Raw genomic sequence first — 21,280 nt, 5'->3', positions numbered from 1 at the left:
GTCTGTTAGAATAACCAACAGTTTATTAAAAGCTTGCCATGGGGCTCTGTGCCAGCCCCGTAGCTGGGAGGGGCTGCCATGACTGCCCCCAGACCTGGGAGCAGCCCCTTCCAAGGTCCTTCCCTTGTTCCCCTGCCCCAGCTCTGATCTCAATTAAAAAAAAAAAAAAAGACAAGACGGCACAGGACTTCAGACGGCAACAGGGGAATGGAGAGACCCAGGCATCCTGACCCCAAGACCCCATCCTTATCCTTCTTCCTAAGAAGGCCCTTTCCTCCCGTACTCCCCACCCGACCCCCAGACTTGCTCTGTCACATCCCAGGTCTGCGGGGGCCTGGCGTCCCCAATCCATGGCCCCAATGCAGGGAGTAGTATAGTTCTCTGAATATATCTAGACCCACCCTTCCCCTCCCCCAGGGGACTAGATGAATATTTGACACAAACATCTCCCTCCTTTTCCAAGGCGGTGGTGGAGAGAGACCCTGGCACCATGGTGGGGAGGCAGGGGCTCCTAGTCAGCCTTGAGGAACCTATGCCCAAGCTGACCCTGGGCCACTGGCCAGCCCAAGAAGCTCATGAGATGAGGTTTGAGGGGAGCTGGAACTAACATCCTGTCCCCCACCCTTGGGTGGGCCTCAAGCTTGTAAGCCCTCCAGAATCAGGCTCCACCCAACCCTGCCCCTGCCCCTCCATCTGCTGATCCACCTTGCACTTCAGGAATAGAAGTGGGAGGAGCCATTGAGGATGTGGGAAGCGACACTGGTGCTGCGGCTCAGAGGCCCAGGCACTGCGGCAGCAGGTGGGCCCACATTGTCACTGCCACTGCCCCCCGAGGCTGCCCGTCGCAGGGGCTGGGGGCTGTTTCTTAGCAGTAGCAGGGCTCCACCACGGGGTGTCCCACTCTGTGCTGGGGGCCCCAGCCAGTTTGGGGGACCTGGGGGAGCCAGCAGAGAGGGCTGACGCCAAGCTGGGGGGGGCATGCCAGGTGGAGGAGGGCCATGGCTCCAGTGTGCTCCTGAACGGGGAACAGGGCGGGAGGGCCAGGCAGGGGCAGGGGGAGGAGCGGGATAGCCCTGGGCAGCAGCCTCGGCTGGAATGCCCCCCAGAGCCATACTGGAGAAACCCAGCCTCATGCTCTCAGCATCGAAAGCCTCGATCTCACGGGCCTGCCGCTCGAGCAAACTCCGGATTCGTTCAGAACGCCCTGTTTGCAGGGCCAGCAGCTCCTCTTCCACCTGGAACACCCAGAAGAGATTAGAGAGTCCAGTGAGGGTTAGAGGGGATTGCCCACCCCATCCTGAAGACCAAGCCCTCTTACCCGCTGCTCTAGCAGTGCCCGCCTCAGAGCTACTCTCTGTTCCAGCTCTCGCAACTCCCTCTCATGTTGACTCTCCGTGCGAATCTTGATCTTACTCTGATAAGCATTGAGTAGCTCCAGTTCCTGTTGAAGCTGCTGCCGAAGGGCTTGGAACTCTGCCTCTTGGGTCTCATCAAGCCGCAGCTGGAAAACAGGAAGAACTAATTTTAAGGGGCCTCCTCCCCAACCCCCACAATCCTCCCCTGCCCCAGGTAGGCCTGGGCCCTAAGGTTTCAAGAAGCAGCCAGTGTCAACATCTACCAAAATGAAAGGTCGTCATACCCTGTGACACAGCAATTACACTTCCAGGAATTTATCCCCAAGGTATACTTGCACATGTGCTCGAAGGTGTTCACTGAAGCGTTGTAATAGCAATATACTGGAAACAACCTAAATGTCCACCAATAAGGGATGGGTTAAATAAATTATGGTATATTCATACCATGGATAATTCTATGCTGTTAAAAAAAAAAATGAGATATGTGTACTGACATGGGAAGAGGTCCAAGAAATATTAGGTGGAAAAAAGTTAAAGAATAGTATGTAAAGTATGATTCATTCTTGTTTAAAAATTTTATGTAACTTCAATATGCATAGGAAATATCTAGTACGATGAATTATTAACAATAATTCTGAAAAGTGGGATTGGGTAAAAAAATGGCAATGAATAGTGTTACTTTTTACAGCATGTGTATATTTAAGTGACCCATTCCATGTTACTTATGTGTGATCACTTTTAGAACAGCAACCTTCAAAATCCTCCACAAGTCAGGAAATTGGCCTGAGGGCTACAAACATTTTGATTTTCTATTCACACATTAAACTAACTCAGGCTCAAGGAAAAATTACAGCCACACTTTCCTCGGTGGTTCTTGGTAGAATAGGCAGGCTGGCTTTGTCAAGACCTTAAGAAAATACTCAAGCGAGAGAATAAAACCATTGCAGAGAATACCAACAGTGGGAGAGATCTGAGGTTTTCCAGGAACAAAAAGCCCCTTCTCTATCCACCCCCTCCCCTGCTTTCAGGGCCCATAACCCAGTGGGAAATAGAGGCCACTCTCCGCCATGCTCCCTCTCTGGACCCCAGGCCTCACCGCCTGTGAGCTGAGCATCTCTGAGATGGACTGGTCGTATTGTTCAGCTAGGATTGCCAGCTTTCGGGTCTGTTCTTCCTTAAGCCGCTTAAGGAGGCTCTTGTGCTGAGCTTTAGGCGTAGTCTCCAGCAAGTGTGCCCGCAGAGCCTTGTACTGCCGAGTCTGGATCTTACACGTCTCCTGGAACTGCTTCTTGATCTGCAGCTCCTTAGACTATGCAGTGGATGGACCGAGGGGAAATGGGGGCAGGGGAGAGGAAGAGGGAGAGGAGGAAGAGGAAGAACAGGAGGAGGAGGAACAGGAGGAGGAGGAACAATCAGGGGAGAAGGGGAAAAGAGAGAGAGAGAGAGAGAGAGGAAGAGACAGAAACAGAGACAGGGAGAGGGAGAGAAACAGAAAACATGTTAGACAGAGGGGGCGGGGGGAACTGTATACAGACAGACATGGAGAGATGGGATTGTGTTGAGAGAGATCAGGAAGATTCTCAATGGGCAAGAGATGCAAAGAAAACAAGGTTCCGAGAGCATGTTCACAGAGTTGGGTGGAAAACACAAGAAACAGCAGGAGAGTTCATGGACAGGGAACTGGAATCTTTAGAGTACTGAGGGCATACAAGAAGCTTTGACCATGCACAGAAAACACAACCTAGAGATAGAAGCATGTGAGCAGATACGGAATGTGTACAAGAAGAGTGAGAAAACCAAATCACACAACACACCCATGGAAGAGAGCAACACAGCTGAAGACAGAGGAAGGCCCAGGTTCAGTACCTCTGGGTGGGAAGGAGGGAAGGACAACCACCGAGCTGAGAAATGGATAAGGAGAGGTGGCCCCATCTCAGGCCACATAAGGCAAAGGGGCAAAGAAGTGGCCAGAAAGGGCCTGACAAGTTCAATGGGCCAACAGCTGCCACCCTGGCCAGATTTCCACATTCCAGACAGCCCCTTACACACTCAGCTCCCATTCCAAGCCCACAACCAATCCCATTTCCACAGCCCCCATACTCTCTTGCTTGGCCCCCAAACTCACCATCCCCTACTATTCAGGGTTCCCAGTTCCATCCCCCAGCCCTCTAGAATAATGCCTGATGCCAGGAGAGAAATTCAGCTCCCAGAAAGGGAACAGGTTGGGAGACAAAGCAGGGGATGAGGACAAAAGGACCAGAACCTAAGGACTCTCTTAAGGAATCCACAAATGGGAACTGTGGGCATAAGATATGTCAAAGCTCAAAGAGGTCCAGACCACCAAGCTGGTGGTGGTCATGATGTAATAAAGTTGACGCCAGAGAGGATGAGGCTGAGGAATGAAAGGGGTTGAGATAACGTAGATGGAGGTGAAGAGGTCATGGGACTGGGGGCCAAGGGTCTGGATTGGGGCATACCAGGGAGGCTAGGCGGCAGGACAAAGCAGACAGAGGCAGCCTGGGCCAAAGGTATAGTTCCGCTTAGATATTTTATTTGTGTTTGTCTTTTTCTTTTTTTGATGGGGGAAAGGGGATAGGTTGGAAGGGAGACAGAAAAACAAAATCAAAGAGAGAAAAAAAAACACATGACTCTTTCCACCCACCACCACACCTGGCCCCAGGCCTGAGTCGATGAGGGTGAGGATGAGCACACACACAGCGGGAGAACAGCAATAACTTAAGGTGGGGGAGGAGCTTCAGGAGAACACAAAGTGTAACTTCTGAGCTCTAGTGGAGGGGGCTGCCTGCCTAGAGGTCCAAGGGTTGGGGGTGGGGGGAGCACACTGAGGAAGGAGGGATGAAAGGGAGGACTGGGACTGCAGAATCTTCGCTGAGTAGTGGGAGATAAAGTGCTCAATGCTCTAGATTCGGGCTGATGAAACACCAGAGTTGGTCACCTCCAGGGAGGCAGGGCCCGGGACTGACGGGTTCGGGATTTCCGCCCAGCTAGAGTCCCTGGTGGTGGTTGGTGGGCGGCAGGGGGCCCTAGCCTGCGCTGGCTGCGTGGTAGTAGTCGGGGAATACGGCTGGGCCGTTCAACCCGAAGCAGGCCCCAGCTGGCCAGTGTGTGGATAGCCCAGGGAGGTAAGCGGGAGGCCAAACCCTGGCTGGCCCGTGCCAGGTGCCAGTTCCAGCCCTTACACAGGGCCCAAAACCTTGCCAACAGGGCTAGTGGGTGTCGGGAAGCCCGGGAATTACTCCGCCGAGGCCCAGGGACAGGCAGTCGACTGCGGAAGCCATCCTTGTTGGTCTTGGGGTAGAGGGCAAACAGACCCCGGTCCCCAACAGCCCCACAGCCCTGTAGGGCCCTAAAGGCCATGGGGGATAGGCGCAGCAGAGCCCGTAACCAGAGCCGAGAGATGCCCCGGCGAATCTGAGGTCCCTGCTGCCGCACCCATTTGCCCCCAGCTGCCATAGCTGCCAGTGGTAGAACCAGGCTTGGCCAGGCTAGGAGCCAGGCGGCCCCAAGGCCCAGAGGGACACCCATAAGGCCTCGGCACCAGCTCAGACCCAGGATAGCCCCCAGTGCAGTGGCCTGGGCAAGGAGTAAGAACAGACTGGGGGGCAGATGCAGAGCTGTACAAAGAAGTAGGTAGGAGGCCCCCAGGCCCACCAGCCCCACCTCAAGGGCTAGCAGCGAGGCCTGCAAGCCACCCCCACCCTGGGCCGCCAGCAGTGGGAGCAGCAGCAGAAGTAGTAGGGGCAGGAGGCCAGAGGAGGACCCCACTGCAAAAGAGAGGCCAGCCAGGAGGCCATGGGACAGGAGTCCAGGGAACTGGCTAGCAGGGCCAGGTCTCAGATATGTTGGAGGGGGTTCAGGGGGGATGTCTGGTGAGGGACAGCCATCTCCAGGATCCCTCGGAGTCCTAATTGGAGCCCCTTCCTCCTCTTCTTCCTCTTCCTCCTCCTCAGGGACTGGGGTCAGAGCTGGGCCTTGGACCCAGCCAAACTCAAATTCCTCATCCAGGAGGCTCCTATACTCCTTCTCCCACAACCTCCATGCCACAGCCGCCTCCTGGCCCAAAATGTTCCTTTCCTGAGGTGTCAGGGATGGGACTCTTAGCTCCTCTATCTCCTCCTCAGTAAGACCCCAAACTTCCTCATCAACCAAACACCTATGTTTTTGTGGACTGGGACTAGGGGTTCCTGATTCTTCCCCCAAAATCCTCTGCTCCTCTGGTTCCAAGGTGGCCCCTTCCTTTCCCAGAATCCTTCTCTCTGGAACTGCTTGCTCCTCCTCTCCCAGAATTCTTTGGCCAAAGACTGCCTCCTGGCCAGATGAGCAGGGATGCTCTTCTCTAGGGGTGCCTGTGCTGGGTGGTCCCAGAGCCCCAGGAATGGGGAGCGGGAGGGCCGGGGGACGCTGGCCTGCACGTACTTTGAGGCTCTTGGGCTGCTGGCGAACCTGGGCCGCATGCTTCTGCCGCAACTCTTGCTCACGCCGCTTGTTGTACTCCAGCTGGTTGCCCAGCTCTGTCTGGTGCTGCAGGCGGGTGAGCTCTGCCCTTGTGCGCTGTACAGCCTGGAGCTGTCTTAGCTCAAGCTCCCGTGTGGCCTCATGCTGCCGCAGCAGCAATGCACACTCCAAGTCCTTCTGTGTTTGTTTCTTGTTCAAGTCCTGAAGCAGAAGAGGGGCGGGGCCCAGAGTCCATTTAGGAAACCTTGTTGGTGTGAGAGCCCCAAAACTCTTTGGCAGAAGAAGCTGAGGGTGGGAAGATGAGGGATATAAGGGAGCCAAACTCCTGGCTGGTCTGGGAACAGAATCTTTTTTTTTTTTAAAAAATATATATTTTATTGCCGAAACCGGTTTGCCTCAGTGGATAGAGCGTTGGCCTGCGGACTGAAGGGTCCCGGGTTCGATTCCGGTCAAGGGCATGTACCTGGGTTGTGGGCACTTCCCCAGTGGGGGATGTGCAGGAGGCAGCTGATCGATGTTTCTCTCTCATCGATGTTTCTAACTCTCTATCTCTCTCTCTTCCTCTCTGTAAAAAAATCAATAAAATATATTTTTAAAAAAAATAAAAATATATATATTTTATTGATTTTTTACAGAGAGGAGGGAGAGAGATAGAGAGTTAGAAACATCGATGAGAGAGAAATATCGATCAGCTGTCTCCTACACACCCGACACTGGGGATGTGCCTGCAACCAAGTCACATGCCCTTGACCAGAATCGAACCTGGGGCCCTTCAGTCTGCAGGCCGACGCTCTATCCACTGAGCCAAACGGGCTAGGGCTAGGAACAGAATATTAAGGGAACTCTAGCAGGGTCTTTCTGGTGGGCATGAGAAGCACAAGGGGTGTTCAAGAGAAGCAGAACCATAACATGAAGGTGGGCTGAGGCAAAAGACAAGTGAGGCAAATGAAAAAGGATGTCTGGGCCGGGCCAGCATGGCTCAGTGGTTGAGCGTTGACCTGTGAACCAGGAGGTTGAGGTTCGATTCCGTCAGGGCACATGCCTGGATTGTGGGCTCCATTCCCAGTATGGGGCATGCAGGAGGCAGCCAATCAATGATTCTCTCATCACTGATGTTTCTATCTCTCTCCCCCCTTCCCTTCCTCTCTGAAATCAATATGTATATTGATTATATTATATATATTATATATATCACTCTGAAATCAATTTATATATATTGATTTCGTATATATATTTAATTTTTATTTATTTATTTATTATTTTAAAAAATATTTTTCATTAATTTTTTTACAGAAAGAAAGGGAGAGGGATAGAGAGTTAGAAACATCGATCAGCTGCTTCCTGCACACCTACTGGGGATGTGCCCACAACCAAGGTACTTGCCCTTGACTGGAATCGAACCTGGGACCTTTCAGTCCTTAGGCCGACACTCTATCCACTGAGCCAAACCGGTTAGGGCTATGTATTTATTTTAAAAGGATGTCTGGGATCCGGGAGGGGAATGGGGTGACCCACCTCTCGCAGCAGATCTTGGTCCAGGCTATGACGAGCCAGCAGCATTTTGCGCTTATATTGGCGACACTGCAACTCAAAGTATTGGCGCTGCCGCCGTAGCAGCCCTGCCTCCTCTTCCGCCTGGCACTGCTGCAGCTGCTCCTTCTGCCGCAAAAGCCACTCAGCCTTCTCCCGCTTGGGTGTGCTGGGATTCTCCTGAAGCTCCTGGGCAGTGGGGAGAGCAGGGTGGTCAGGGACTGCCTCTTTCACCACCAGGCCCTATCCACTGCTGGAGCCTATCCCACCTCCTTTAGTTGCTCCTTCCGAAGTTTGTAGGTTCGCTTCTGCGCCTCCAGCAGGGCAGCCAACTCCTTCTTCTGCTGCCCAAGGATGTGCTGCTGGAACTTTCGTTCCTCAGCCTGGGCAGCTCGTGCCTCCTTTTCACCGATGGCCTGGTGCCGCCGTGACAGCTTTTCTGCCTCAGCCCCGAAGCCAGCCCGCTGTGCCTCAAGCTCTCGCTGCAGCCGTGCACTATGCTCCTCACGTTCACCCCTCAGCCGTGACTCCAGGGCCAGCAGCTGTTTCTGGTGCTGTCGTCGCATCCGCTTATAGCCACTTAGCTGCTCCCTCAGAGCTGAGTCCTGCTCATGCTCCTGGATCTGACGGCTGACCTGGGGCAGGAGAGAGAATGAGAAGAAGGGCTCAGCCTTGGCCCCCATTTTATTAGCACACACAGTCTTCATGCTCTATGAAGAAAGAACATGGGTTTTAGACTCATGGGTTTAATTCGCACATTTGGTACCTTCCTCACACATAACCTCTCTGAGCCCTCAACTGGATAATGACAATATAACTGACTTCACAGGGTGATGAGATAATAAGGGTACTGAGCACAGGGCCCGGTGTAAAAGTAGGACAATTCAGATTAGTTCAAAAGAGTAATCATACAGTCCAGGCCGGTTTGGCTCAGTAGACAGAGCGTCAGCCTATGGAATAAAGGGTCCCAGGTTCGATTCTGGTCAAGGACGCATACCTAGGTTGCGGGCTCGATCCCTGGCCTTGCTCAGTGTGTGTGCGGGAGGCAACCAATTGATGTATTTCTCTCACATCAATGTTTTTCTCTGTCTCTTCCCCTCTCTTCCATTCTCTCTAAAAATCAATGGGAAAATATCCTCAGGTGAGGATTAATACCAACAAAAAGAGAGTAATCATACAGACCTGGGTCCCTGTCCCAGCTCTGCCACTTACTAACCATGTGACCTCATGCAAGTTAAGGTTGCTAAACCTCAGTTTCCTCATCTATTAAATGGGGCCATAATATCTCCTTATAGAGGGCTGTGGAGATTAACTTTGATACATACTAGTATGTACTAGTGTCTAGAACACTGTGAACCACTAAGTATTGGCTTCGTTCTCCTTCAGCAAACACTGAGGATCATTATAGCCCAAATTCAGAACTGGATCTGGGCCATGAGATGTTGGAATAACAAGAACACTGGGACTGGATGTCCTCAGCTGAGATTTGAGCTCAGGTCCATTGTCCAGGTGGCCAATACCCTGGAAGTCACAGATTTCTCTGCACAGTATCACAAAGAACCAAGCATCACTGGATTTGAAGAGTTGACCTAACAGAACCAACCACATGCAGAGATCACTAGACCAAGTAAGGGGTTGTTGGTGCTTGCAGCTAAGCAGGAATGTAATCTAAATGTCTACCCACTTTTCCCTGTCAACTGGGAAAACACTGCTATGACTTAATGTTAGGAAAGGGCCAACGTCTGCTTACAGAATTTGACAACCATCAACAATGCTAGGGCAGTGCCTCAGGCAAGCAGGCCTCTGAGTCATGGCTGCCTCACCTCTCAAATGGGATCATCCTGGCTCCCTCCCAGAGGAGCCGGGTTAAATATAGGCAGGTATGTGAACCTGAGAGCCAATCACTGGTATGAGGCAGATGCCTGACCACCACCCTAGCCCTCCACAAACACAGAGCCCAGCACATCTGTCATAATGCTGTTCAGGAGCATCCAATTGGCCAGGGGCCTGGGAAGGCACCCAAGGAGACATGATTTAAGCCCAGCCACAAAAACGGAGTAAGAGTCTGCCAAGCTAGGAATACCCAATGTGGCCAATCCCCTGGAGGTTGAAGTGAAGAAAAGGCAAGAGACAGCTACCATAAGCGAGGGTAGAATTTGAACTTAACCATGTGCCATAAGGAGAAAATCATTTCTGGACTTAGATGATTGGGCCCTCTGGCCCGAGGGAGAATGGCTGCACTTACCAGGGAGGCAGTACGGATGGTGGCAAAGTGGTCCCGGTTGCGGCAGTAGGCCCGGCGGCGGGCAGAAGAGGTGGTAGAAGTGGGAGCTGGGGCTGCAGGCTGCTGGAGAGGGCCCTGGGTCAGCTCTGGCTGGTAGGGGTCATCATATAGGTTGTCAGAGCCCTGGAGGAAAGGTGGAAAGGATACCTAGGCTCACAGGCCACTGGGCCCACAGGGAGTTCCTGGCAGGCCCAGTCAGATTTAGAGAAGAGGGAGTCATGCTTGGGCGGGAGAGAAGGGAACCCAGACGATGCCTGAGCTGAAGAGCTGGGGTTGGGCCTTTCCACTGTCAGGCCTACTCAGGGTGAGCTGCATACCGGCAGCCGGTGGATGATGGAACTGTGGGAGGTGACTGTGTGTTCGCCCTCCTGCATCATGGCCATCTCCCGGGCTTCGGGGCCCTCCTCCTCTTCTTCCTCCTCTTCCTCTTCCTCTTCCTCCTCCTCATTGTCTGAAGCATCTGCTAGGCTGTTGACTGAGCTGCTCTGACTAGAGGCGCTGATGGACATGCTGGGCACTGAGTGGCTACTCTCTAGACTGGTCAGCGTCCCAGCTCGGTGCATGTAGGGCTCCGCCTCCTGCAGACAGGGCGTAGGCTGTTGGGCGGGGAAGGGGAAGAACAAGGGGTGTGTACATGGAGGCAGCACAAGGAGACAGTGGGTGTGAGGAGGGATGGGTAAGGGGGCCAAGCAGCGGCTACGAGGCAAGTACCACATGGTGGTAAAGGGTGGCAGGGCAAGCTGGGTCACCTCCTCCTCCTCTGGGGCTTCGGCACCAGGGCCATTGGGTGCCTCTTGGAACAGTATCTTCTTCATCTTGCGGTACTGCAGGTTGTCCAGCTCCCGCACAGCATCCTTGGTCCTCTGAATTAGGTCCATAATGACTGTGGGTGGCCGCTCCCGGAGCACAAAGCGGTGCTGGGGAAAGAGAACACTGAGGCTTGCTGCCAAGCACCCCCACGACCCTCAATATCCTATGGGTGCTGGCATTCCCTCTAGCCTGAGGCAATCCCCTGGGACCCATGTCCTCATGGGTGGATGCTGGCCTTGTCCCAACACTTCCTCCCACATTAATTTTCACCACCCAATCTCCCCCGTCTCTTATTCTTTCACCCATGGCTGACAGGCAAGACCAGTCACATCTGGATTCCAGTCCAGGTCCTCTTATCAAAGTGCTGCATGTCCATGGACATGTCATGAGGCCTCTCTGGGCCTCATAAGGTATCCCACAATAACAAAACAACTGTCAAACTAGACAATCTATGTCAGTTCCCAACTAGGGCTCCTTAGGCCCCTATGGATCTGTGAAGGGAATAGGGACCCCTCTACTTTTGTTAAGTCAAAAAACACCTAAGGGAAATCATACATTTACCCATGACAAGGCTACATAGGCTTTTGGCTTGATTTACATCAGATCAGTGTAGTAACCCTGGTTATCACATGCTGACCAGAAGTCCTGGCTCGCAATTATATACATCTTTGATTAATAAAAGATGGGAAAACAAATTATTACTTAATAAAGGCAGTCTGGTAGACAAAATCGAACAACAGAGTCCATGGGGTAACAGGGAGGGGGTGGGAATTAATAAATGAAGTTTTTGGTGGGAATCACTAATTTCATTGAGGGGTTTCTTGTACCTCAAACAAGCTACAGTTCTAGAAGAATCCTAGGCCAGTGAGTCCTCACCTTCAGAAGAACCTCTGAGGTTGGTCTGTCTTGAGGGATTTTCTGAAGACAGGAGTCGACAAAATTCCGGAAGTACTCAGACCTAGTAGTCACAGGAGGGTGAGGGAGGGGTGGGGAAGGGATGAGTCAGGCAGCCTTACCCTATGGCCTAACCCCTGGGCCCAGGGACCCTAGCCCTTACCAGTGTCCTGACTGGAGCACAGGGGACTCATTCTGTGCAATGTGGTATAAGGCACTCATCGCATTCATGTTAAACAGTGGTGGTTTCCGTTCCGCTACAAAGAAAGGTCAAGTGGGAGAAAGTGAGAGATGGCAGTGGGTAGAGGAGACTGGAACGGAAATCAGAAGATTTGGGTTCACATTCCAGCTCCCTGACTTCTTGGCTGCATGACTCTGAGCAATTCACATAATCTCAATGCACTCCCTCTGGAAAATGCAACACCCGTCCTTTCACCTGCACAAGGTGAAGTAGAGATCAAATAAAATAACACATGCAAAAGCACCAAAGAAGGCAGAAGAAAGCACATTCAGTTATCAGCCAAATTAGTATTTATTAGGTACCAAATGAGAGCAAAAAGCTTGCTAAGTATTATGGGGAAGGCAAAGAAAAACAAGAAATAGGTCCTGTCCTCAACGAACTTCCAGTCTGACAGAAAGATTAAATAGGGCTGGACAAATAATATCAAGTTCAAACTGTTAGCTGGCACAAGAGGGAGACAGGTAAATGGCTGGGAAGCTGGGTGTGTGGTGGGCCTTCCCGCTGGTACATTTGCAGGGAATTCAGGGAAGGTCTTTTGGAAAAAGGGATATTGGAGCTAGACTTAGATGAGCAATTGAAAGCCAGGAGCCCCAAGTAGCTCAGTCAAATGTTTTATGTTGTTTATGTTTTTGGCCCACATAGTGATTTTTAAATTAAATTCCACATAACAAATAACAATAATCTAACTCTCCAGTTTATCTTAAAAACTTAGATCTGGTGAATTAGAGCCTAAATTCCTGCATAACAATGAGCTGGAGATAAGCAATAGCAATCTCCAGTTTGCCAAACTTCCAGTTTGCTTCTCTGATCCTGACTATCAGTTGCCATTTATCATCAAGATTGATGTTTTTTTGTGTGTGATTTTTTTTTAATTGTAGAGAAATATTTCTCTGTACCTATGTCTCTACCAAAACTAGGAATAAAATGGACAGCTCTGGATTTTTCTTATTCCTGGCCTGCTTCACATCTTTGCATAACCTGTCTGGTTGCACCCTCAAATGGTAAATGTAGACATGCAGAGATGGCCATGTACAAATTTCTGCCCTTGGGCAGTGGACACAAAAGAAATCAAGGCAAGAAAGTGCAAAAGTACTTGGCACACTGGGGTGGAGCTCCTGAAGAGGAAAGCCAGGCTTTAGGAAGCAGTCTTTAGCTTGGTGTAAGAAAAGATGGATATGACTTCAGAACTGAAAGCAACAGAGAGCCACTGCTGGCTCTTAGGAAGGGAGTGAAACAACAGAGCTTAAGCAGATGTCTGTGACATAGGAGAGACTGGCAGTAGGAAAGACCACTGCAGGAAGTTGCTTATAAGAATAACTAACAGCATCTTTCTTTTTTGTTTGTTTGTTTGTTAATCCTCACCTGAGGATATTTTTCCATTGATTTTTAGATAGTGGAAGGGAGGGGAGAGACACAGAGAGAAAAACATCAATATGAGAAAGATATTCATTGGTTGCCTCCCACATGGGCCCTTACCAGAGCCGGGGATTGCGCCTGCAACCCAGGTACGTGCCCTTGACTGGAATAGAAGCCACGACCCTTCAGTCCACGGGCCAACGCTCTATCTACCGAGCCAAACCTGCTAGGGCAGGGGTCCTCAAACTTTTTAAACAGGGGGCCAGTTCACTGTCCCTCAGACCGTTGGAGGGCCGGACTATAGTTTAAAAAAAAACTATCTAAGATCTGGAAACAGCCTAAGTGCCCATCAGTAGATGAATGGATTAGAAAACTGTGGTACATCTACACGATGGAATACTATGCTGCTGTAAAAAAGAAGGAATTCTTACCGTTTGCAACAGCATGGATGAACTGGAGAGCATTATGCTAAGTGAAATAAGCCAGTCAATGAAGGAAAAATACCACATGTTCTCACTCATTCATGGACAATAGAGACCATTATAAACTTTTGAACAATAATAGATACAGAGGCCGAGCTGCCTCAAACAGATTGTCAAACTGCAGCGGGAAGGCCGGGGAGGGTTGGGGGGCAGGAGGTAGGGGGGTAAGAGATCAACTAAAGGACTTGTATGCATGCATATAAGCATAACCAATGGACATAAGACACTGGGGGGTAGGGGAGGCTAGGGGACTGTCTAGGGCGGGGGGGAAAATAGACACATATGTAATACCCTTTGTAATACTTTAAGCAATAAAAAAAAAAAGAAATAAACAAGAAAGCACCAAAAAACAAAACAAACAAAAACTATGAACAAATTCCTATGCACACGGCACATATCTTATTTTGAAGTAAAAAAACAAAACGGGAACAAATACAATATTTGTATTTGCATGTGGCCTGCGGGCTGTAGTTTGAGGACCCCTGTGCTAGGGCAACAGCATCTCTTTCTTGGGACAACTAGTCTATGTTTGGCACCCTGTTGGAGGTCTTACAAACATTATCTCATTAGTTGTTTCAATAGTGCAGGCTGACAAATATGCGAATGTTTTTTTTTTTTTTTTTTTATTGCTTAAAGTATTACAAAGGGTATTACATATGTATCCATTTTATCCCCCCGCCCTAGACAGTCCCCTAGCCTCCCCTATCACCCAGTGTCTTATGTCCATTGGTTATGCTTATATGCAAATATGCGAATGTTGACATGGCTTCAAGGCATTATGAACTCACTGGAGCCTAACTCTGTCCGTATCACTCACTGCTCTTTACTGCATTATTCCAAATAACTGAAACTAGTTTCAGCTCCCCATGCCTGCTCTTACCTGTCTGAATGCTCTTCCCTACAGTCTTCAAACAGCTAACTACTATTTGCCTTGTGGTTCCATTTAGCTATCTCTGCTACAAGGAGACCTTCCTCAGCCTCTGAACTAGGTCATATCCCTTGTTTTAGAGTTGTACTATTCCTTTAACTCCCCCATTCAGCTCTTACTACATTAAAAGAAAACATGCCTGTTTTCCCAACTTGAATATAAATTCCATGAAGGCAGGAGCCTTATTCACTGCTATACTCCCAGAACCTACTAGCACATACATGGTACACAGTCTGCGTTAAAAAAAAAAAGTTTAGAACTAGAGTATTAGACAGAAGAGATGAATGCTATGAAATCTTTAGGTATAAAAACTGGCAGAATTTGCACGAGCCAGTTTGGCTCAGTGGATAGTGCATCAGCCCGCAGACTGAAGGGTCCCAGATTCAATTCTGGTCAAGGGCATGTACAGCGGTTGTAGGTTCCCCGGCCCAGGTTGGGGTGCATGTAGGAGGCAACCAATCAATGTGTCTCTCTCACATCAATGTTTCTCTCTGTCTCTCTCTCTCCCTTCCACTCTCTAAAAATCAATGGAGCCCTAGCTGGTTTGGCTCAGTGGATAGAGCATCGGCCTACAGACTGAAAGGTCCCAGGTTCGATTTCGGTCAAGGGCACATGCCCAGGTTGCGGGCTTGATCTCCAGTGGGGGGCGTGCAGGAGGCAGCCGATCAATAATTCTCTCATCATTGATGTTTCTATCTCTCTCTCCCTCTCCCTTCCTCTCTGATTAAAAAAATAATAAAAATTAAAACAACAACAACAAACTAATAAAAATAAAAATCAAGGGTTAGGGTTAGGGTTAGGGTTAGGGTGAGGATTAACAAAAATAAAATAAACAAATAAAAAACTGGCAGAATTTGACAGCTGCCTGTATTGGAAATCAAGGGTAGAGTCAAAATGAACAGAAGCCTGGAGACCTAAAAGGATGGTATCGTATGGGGATGATAAGAGAAAGAGAAGGGAATGAAGGGAAAAGAGGATGGAGGGAGCAGAGTGGAGGATATCCTTACCCAGCTCGATGCACGTTATCCCCAGTGACCAGACATCCACCTTGCCATCATACTGCCCTTCATCCATTGCCAGGATCACCTCCGGAGCCATCCTGGGAGTTCAGATGAAAGAGACTAATTACCTGCCCAGATCCTGCCAACTCCTGCTCCCAACTTTCTGGAAGCTCTCTCCAATCACCACCACTCCCACTCACCAGTATGGGGTGCCCACAAAGGAGTTGGCAGGTGCCATGATGGATGCGGAGCCGAAGTCCCCCAGCTTTACCAAGCCTGGCTCTGATAGCAGGATGTTTCCAGCCTTCACATCCCTGCCAAAGAAGCAAAGCACAGGAATAAGACATGCATCTCAGGAAGGCTGGGTGGGGACTATAGCACCAAGTTCCAAGAAGGTTTGTAGCCCAGCTAAATGCAGAGTGGTGTAGTGAGCACTCCCCCTCCCTCCCAGACATCATCAGTGCTATTTGTACCTATGGATCATGTTGTGGGAATGCAGATAAGCCAGGCCCTGAAGGGCCCCGTGGGTCACAGCTGCAATCTCCACCTCCTGAAGGGGCTTCTTATGCACTAGGGAGTGAGGGAAAAACATCAAGCTGAGGGAGACCAAGAGTGAGACTGGAACAAGTTTCCCTTAACCCTTCCCCTACAGCTTCTCTGCTCTTCTCCCTTCTTCCACTTGTGACAGAGTTACTTACCTTCTAGAAGGTCAGAAGCTGAGCCCAGGCAATACTCCATCACCAGCTAAGGAAGGGTCAAGGGTCAGAGATCAGCGGAACTGGCCACCCCTGGCCCATCTCTCTTGGGCAGAGATCCAAAATAGAGAGCTTCCTTGCTCTATCCTCCACTCAGGCAATGCCCCGAGGGTAATGACAGGGAGGAAGGACAACTGAGAAAATGAGGGGGTGGTGGAAGAGTCCCTAGAGTCAGAGCCTCTCCCACCTGAATCCCTTCAAAGCTCCAATCTCCATTCCAGCTCTTCCAACCCATGTGCCCTTGTTCCAACTGCTAATAGTCTATGTCACCCTTCAAACCAGCCTCTTCTTCTGGGCAGACACTGCTGCTCATGGCTTTGTCTGAGAAATAAAAAGGCTGGGAGAGACTCACTCCTCCCCAGGATTCCCACACCAGCACTCCAAACAGAGCCCACCTAAGAGACTAGACCAAGATAAGGATGGGCCTGAGAGGGGCAAAGATCAGGCCTGAGACAGGGGCCAGCTCACCCAAGCTGTGTGTTCCCTCAGGTAACAGCCCCGGTACTGAATGGTATTGGGATGCCGGAGCTTCTGTAGAAACCGAACCTCCTTGATGATGTCCTGCCACTTCTGGGAGGCGTCAGGGGGAGCAGAGACTTACTCAGTCTGCATCTTGAGACAGGAGTCTCCTACCCCCAACCCGTTCTTGTTAAGTCTGACCCACCTCATTAGACTGCTTCCCACTGTAGGACATCTTCTTGATGGCCACCACCTCATTATTCCGGACATCCCGGGCCTAGAGGACCAGACCAGAAGGTGGTTAAGGCACCCAGTGAGAACTGGGCAGCGAGAAGACTTGCTGGCACCGTAGGAGAGGGCGCGGTGTAGTATAGAGAGCTACTTGGAGGTCCACAGCGGGGAGAATGCAGCCCCCATCCCTGCCCTACCCTCCCAAGCCCCAACTCACAAAGTACACAGCTCCAAAGCTGCCATGGCCAATTTCCCGAAGGTCAGAGAAGAGCTTTTCAGGGTCATCCTTGAAAAAGAGCTCAGCCACATCAGGGTCCTTCAGGCTCCCAGCCCGGCTCCCAGCTGGCATGGTGGCCCCTGAGGGCCCTGAGAGTGGGGCCTGACCTGGAGAATGGAAATGGGGCCAAGGATGGGCTGTCAGAGAGAGGAAGGGGCCCAAGTTTCTGCCTTCTCCTTCCTAGTTCCCTGAGGAGGGGGAGGCACTGCTGAGGAAGGGTATGGGGAGATTAGGAACAACATTAAAGCTCAAAAAAAAAAAAAGAAAAAAGAACTTGTCCTGAGAATCAAAGAATGGGCCACAGGGCCAGAGTCCCTAAAACAGCTAGGAAGAGTGGGAGCTAAGCATTCTTACCACCCTCCTCAGACCTCAACAAGCTCCATTTCCCTATAATCCCTACTTCCTCCTTCAAGAATAAAAGATTCTGCCTTCCAGCCAGACCCCCAAATCCCCAAGGGTCCTGTCCCCCAAGTCCCATAGTCCAAATTTCCAGGCACCTTCCCATTCCTCTTAGCTTTGAGGCCCCCTCCTCCCTCAACCTCTCACACTCTGAAGAGAGCAGGAAATGGCCAGGCCGGAGGCAGTGGAAATCCGGCCATTGTTAGAAGTGGGTACTGGCCCAGAGGGGCCAGAAGACTCATTCTCAAAAAGGGCTAGGGACACTGGGCAGGGAGATCTAAAGTAGGAAGGACAGGGAGAGAAATGGCTTTGCGATCTGGGCTACCTTTTCTGTCCAGCCCAATTGCATAGGCATCACACACAGATACAGGGCATTTACGGTATACAAATAACATTTACTGAGCATGTGTAGCAACACCTTCCATGCATTACCTCTCATTCAATCCTCACCACACATAACCTTATGAGGTTATTACTGGTACCCTTATTTTGCAGATGAGGAAACAGGCTCAGGAAGGTTAAATGACTTTCCCAAAACTGGTCTTCTATCACTGTGCTTTCAAAACAGCACCGTGAAATAAGCAGGCAGGATCATGATCACCATTTCACAGATGAGGCCACTGAGGCATAGAAAGGGAAGAGGACTTCTCCAAGGTCAGAGAACAGGACCTTCTCCTCTCCAGTCAGGCCTGTGTGCTCATTCCTCTCTAAGCAACTCACTACAAGCCTAGCCACCTCCTACAGGAAGCTTTCCTTGATCACTCAGTGCTTAGGGAGAACTGCTAGAGCACCCAGCCAAACATCCAGAGAAACTCCAGCATCAAAGCCAAGACCCCCCCCCCCCCCCCCACACACACACCCACCCCCACCCACACCCACAAGGGGATTCCAGGCCAAACTCCTGACTAAGCACTTGTTGGAATTCAGGCACAAAGGAGCCTTCAGAAGAGCTGGACTCCCAGGGCAGTTCTAGCTCCTTAAAGAGCCTACCAATCTAGCATGTAATTATATTGTCATGCATTGCTTCCTATTGTGTTGTTAATTTTGTCTCCTCAGCTCAACTGGAAGCTGGTGGGCAAGAAGCAAGCCCAGCTCCCGCTAGTGGCCCCAGGGTGCAGAGGGCTCAGAATAGCCTGGAGATTGATGGCCCTCAGCAGCTCCCAGGCTGCTCAAAGCAGGCCCTTTCTCCATTCTCCTGCCAAGCACCCCTCACCCCAACCGCACAACCACACACAAAGGCAGGAGCTCACCACCTGCCAAGGGAATCTTCTTGACCTCTTTACCAGCTCTCAACCGAGAATGCCAACACAGAACCCTAGGCCACAGGACATGGGGCCTCTTCCTCAAATAACATCGGAGGTTTGAACGACGACCAAGATCTGCGCTACATCAGAACCACCTCCTAAAATGGACCATGTTAGCTCCATTCTGCAGACGAGGAAATCCAAGACTGTCTATCCCTACACTACCAGTAGTACATTCACCCAAAACATACAGCAACAGGGCTTTGGTACGTTCCTTAGAGTTGGTCTTTCAGGAAAATGAATGAGAGCAGAGGGCTGTTGTGACATTTTTAACGAGATCCCATACTTAGGAACACTATGCGGACATTTGGCATATGGATTTTTCCTTCCAGGCCTCCAGGGTCACCACAAGGTTTTAATACTTTGGGGACATCCCACCCCAGCAGCTTGGCTTTAACTATGAAGAGACACCATTTGTCAGAAGAGAGGGCCCTCTGAGGAGCCCAGGCCAAAGGCTGGGATCACAGTAAAGATGAAGGTCAGAGTGCAGAGAAAAATCATGAGGCAGAGGAAGGCGCCAGAGCCTCCCTCCCATCTGGAAAAGCTCCTGAGTACAGCCCTCCCAAACAAGGAAGCTCTTCTTCCTCCCATTCTTAAATCTTACCACAACTCAAATCCTGATTCTGCCACTGAGTGACCTTGGGCAACCTCTCCGGGCCTTAATATTCTCAACTGTAAAATGGGGAGATAGCAATGAAAGGACAAAGGGGGCCCCAGCCCGTGTGGAAACGAAAGGTTGCCAGTTCAATTCCTGGTCAGGGCACGAGCCCGGGTGTGGGCTCAAGACCCAGCGGGGGGCATACAGGAGGCAGCCTATAGAGAGATGCTTCCCTCTCATGTGCTTTGCTCTCACATCGGTGTTTTTCTCCCTCTCCCTTTCTCTCCAAAAATCAATAAAAACATATACTTTTAAAAAAGGGTGAAGGGGGAGGGGGTCACGTGAGAAAATGGGTGTACAACACTTTGTAAACGATAGATCGCTGACAACTGTATGAGATTCTCACGACATAGCTGGGGGAAATACTGCCAGGCACCGCCAAACACAAATGCACACACACACACACACACACACACACACACACACTTCCTTGAAAGGACAAGAGGCCCAACCAGGCCATGCCTAAAACACGAAGCAGCAGACTGACCATGGGGCTCAGAGACGTGGGGACCCCCACCCCAGACCAGCCAGTTAACAGGCTACAATAAGGCAGAGGAGGTGACTGTGAGGGGCACAGCTAACGGGGAGGATCAGAAGGGGGCAAACCCATCCGATGAGCTCACACCCCCAGGGCGTGACGCCCGGTGACAGCAGAGACCCGTCACCTGAGGCCCCATCAGACAGACATAATGAAGGGACGAGAAAGGGGAAGCGGTGGCAGCAGCAGGCAAGGCTCGTCAGAGGCTGACCACTGCCCCGCGGGGCTTCCCCCTCCCGAGGCGAGGCCCTCCGCAGGCCCGGCGGCTGAGGAAGGAGCGCCCTTTCTTCTCCATACCAGACACAGGGACCCGCGTCCCTGCACCCCGGGTCTCACCTGGTAGGGGTCACTATGGTGCCCCCGCGCTTCCGACTCCTCCTGGGGTCCTCCAGCGGCTCGGCCAAGCTGGGCGAGGGGCAAGGAGACCTCTCCCCTCGCCACCTCCTCCTCCTCGGCTTTCTCCCTCCCCGAGGGGCGGGCCCGGGAAGCCTCCCCGGGAGGGGAAGGGGTGACAGCCTGGTCTGACCTCGCGGTCCAGTCCTCCTCCTCGAGGGCGACAGCTGCCGAGTCCCGGGTTTCTGGCTGTGGGGTCTGAGCCCCAGAGAGCCGAACTGGGGGAGCCGATCTGGGACTCGAACGCGCGGGGAGTAAACCCCGGATACTGCCGCCCGCAGGGCCCTGAACCCCGGTAAAATAAGGACCCAGGTTTAGAGAGGCTGGGACCCAAGTCGCGGATATCTGCAATCTGTGGGGCAAATACCCGGAGACTGGAGAAACGAGGGGTCAAGCCCGGAAATTCAGGACTGAAGCACCAGAGCCCCAGGTCTCCGGCCGCCGACAGGGCGCCCACCCCTAGGACGTCCGGCCAAATGGCCCCTCTCACGTCAGGGTCGGAGGGTGACAGCCCCACTCCCGCCCCGGCCTCCTCCCCTTCTCCTTCTCTCTCCTGGGGGTAGCTGAGAGACTCTAGCTAAGGGCAGTCCCGGCACCCTCTCGCCCTCTCTTCTGTCTCAGCTTCTCGCCGCACCACAACCCAGGTCTCATCCCGGTCTCCCTCTCCCTCTTCCTCCCAATTCCAAGATGGAGACCGGGCGGGAGGGCGCAGGCGCCGTAGGGACGCCCGGCCAAAGAGGGAGGGGCCGCTTCCTCTGGGGCCCCGCCCCTCTCTCCTGACCGCCGCGGCCTAGAAGATAGGCAGCTAGGGAGCCAGAGTGCGCACGCGCCCCGCCACGCGGACCCGGGTGGGAGGCGGGGCGAAGGGCTAGGCTTGGGGAGGGCGGAGTCCAGCGCGCTTTCCGACAA

At 51.6% G+C, this 21,280-nt stretch overlaps 1 protein-coding gene across 5 annotated transcripts; it reads right to left on the bottom strand.

The window, feature by feature from the left end:
• Position 1: 1 nt before the first annotated feature.
• TAOK2 (TAO kinase 2) lies at positions 2 to 21,075 on the bottom strand. Of its 5 annotated transcripts, none has more exons than XM_059692346.1 (19): positions 20,315 to 21,074; positions 17,020 to 17,186; positions 16,777 to 16,848; positions 16,581 to 16,682; positions 16,056 to 16,101; positions 15,831 to 15,927; positions 15,558 to 15,671; positions 15,364 to 15,455; positions 11,513 to 11,606; positions 11,332 to 11,413; positions 10,395 to 10,562; positions 9,963 to 10,241; positions 9,607 to 9,768; positions 7,631 to 7,996; positions 7,347 to 7,550; positions 5,793 to 6,032; positions 2,452 to 2,664; positions 1,319 to 1,501; positions 2 to 1,235 (listed from the first exon to the last, which is right to left on the bottom strand). In XM_059692346.1, the coding sequence occupies exons 2-19, from the start codon at positions 17,149 to 17,151 to the stop codon at positions 714 to 716; spliced, it is 3,168 nt and encodes a 1,055-aa protein (XP_059548329.1). In that variant the 5' UTR covers positions 17,152 to 17,186; positions 20,315 to 21,074; the 3' UTR covers positions 2 to 713. The 5 variants fall into 5 exon arrangements, with proteins under 5 accessions (XP_059548329.1, XP_059548330.1, XP_059548332.1 ...); XM_059692347.1 differs by having other exon boundaries at positions 9,963 to 10,223; XM_059692349.1 differs by lacking the exon at positions 2 to 1,235 and adding an exon at positions 1,640 to 1,747 and having other exon boundaries at positions 1,363 to 1,501.
• Positions 21,076 to 21,280: the final 205 nt, after the last annotated feature.

The sequence above is a fragment of the Myotis daubentonii genome, chromosome 4, assembly GCF_963259705.1.
Source record: "Myotis daubentonii chromosome 4, mMyoDau2.1, whole genome shotgun sequence".
Taxonomy (NCBI): domain Eukaryota; kingdom Metazoa; phylum Chordata; class Mammalia; order Chiroptera; family Vespertilionidae; genus Myotis; species Myotis daubentonii.
The sequence above is the reverse complement of the archived record's forward strand: the minus strand, read 5'-3'. Positions and strand labels throughout refer to the sequence as shown.

Excerpts from the sequence above, each read along its gene's own strand:
- TAOK2 (XM_059692344.1), bottom strand. The coding sequence starts at position 17,151 with ATGCCAGCTGGGAGCCGGGCTGGGAGCCTGAAGGACCCTGATGTGGCT. Across the intron at positions 15,928-16,055 it reads AGCTTCTGACCTTCTAGAAG|TGCATAAGAAGCCCCTTCAG; the intron begins GTAAGTAACTCT and ends CTCACTCCCTAG. Across the intron at positions 11,607-15,363 it reads GATAACGTGCATCGAGCTGG|CGGAACGGAAACCACCACTG; the intron begins GTAAGGATATCC and ends CTTTCTTTGTAG.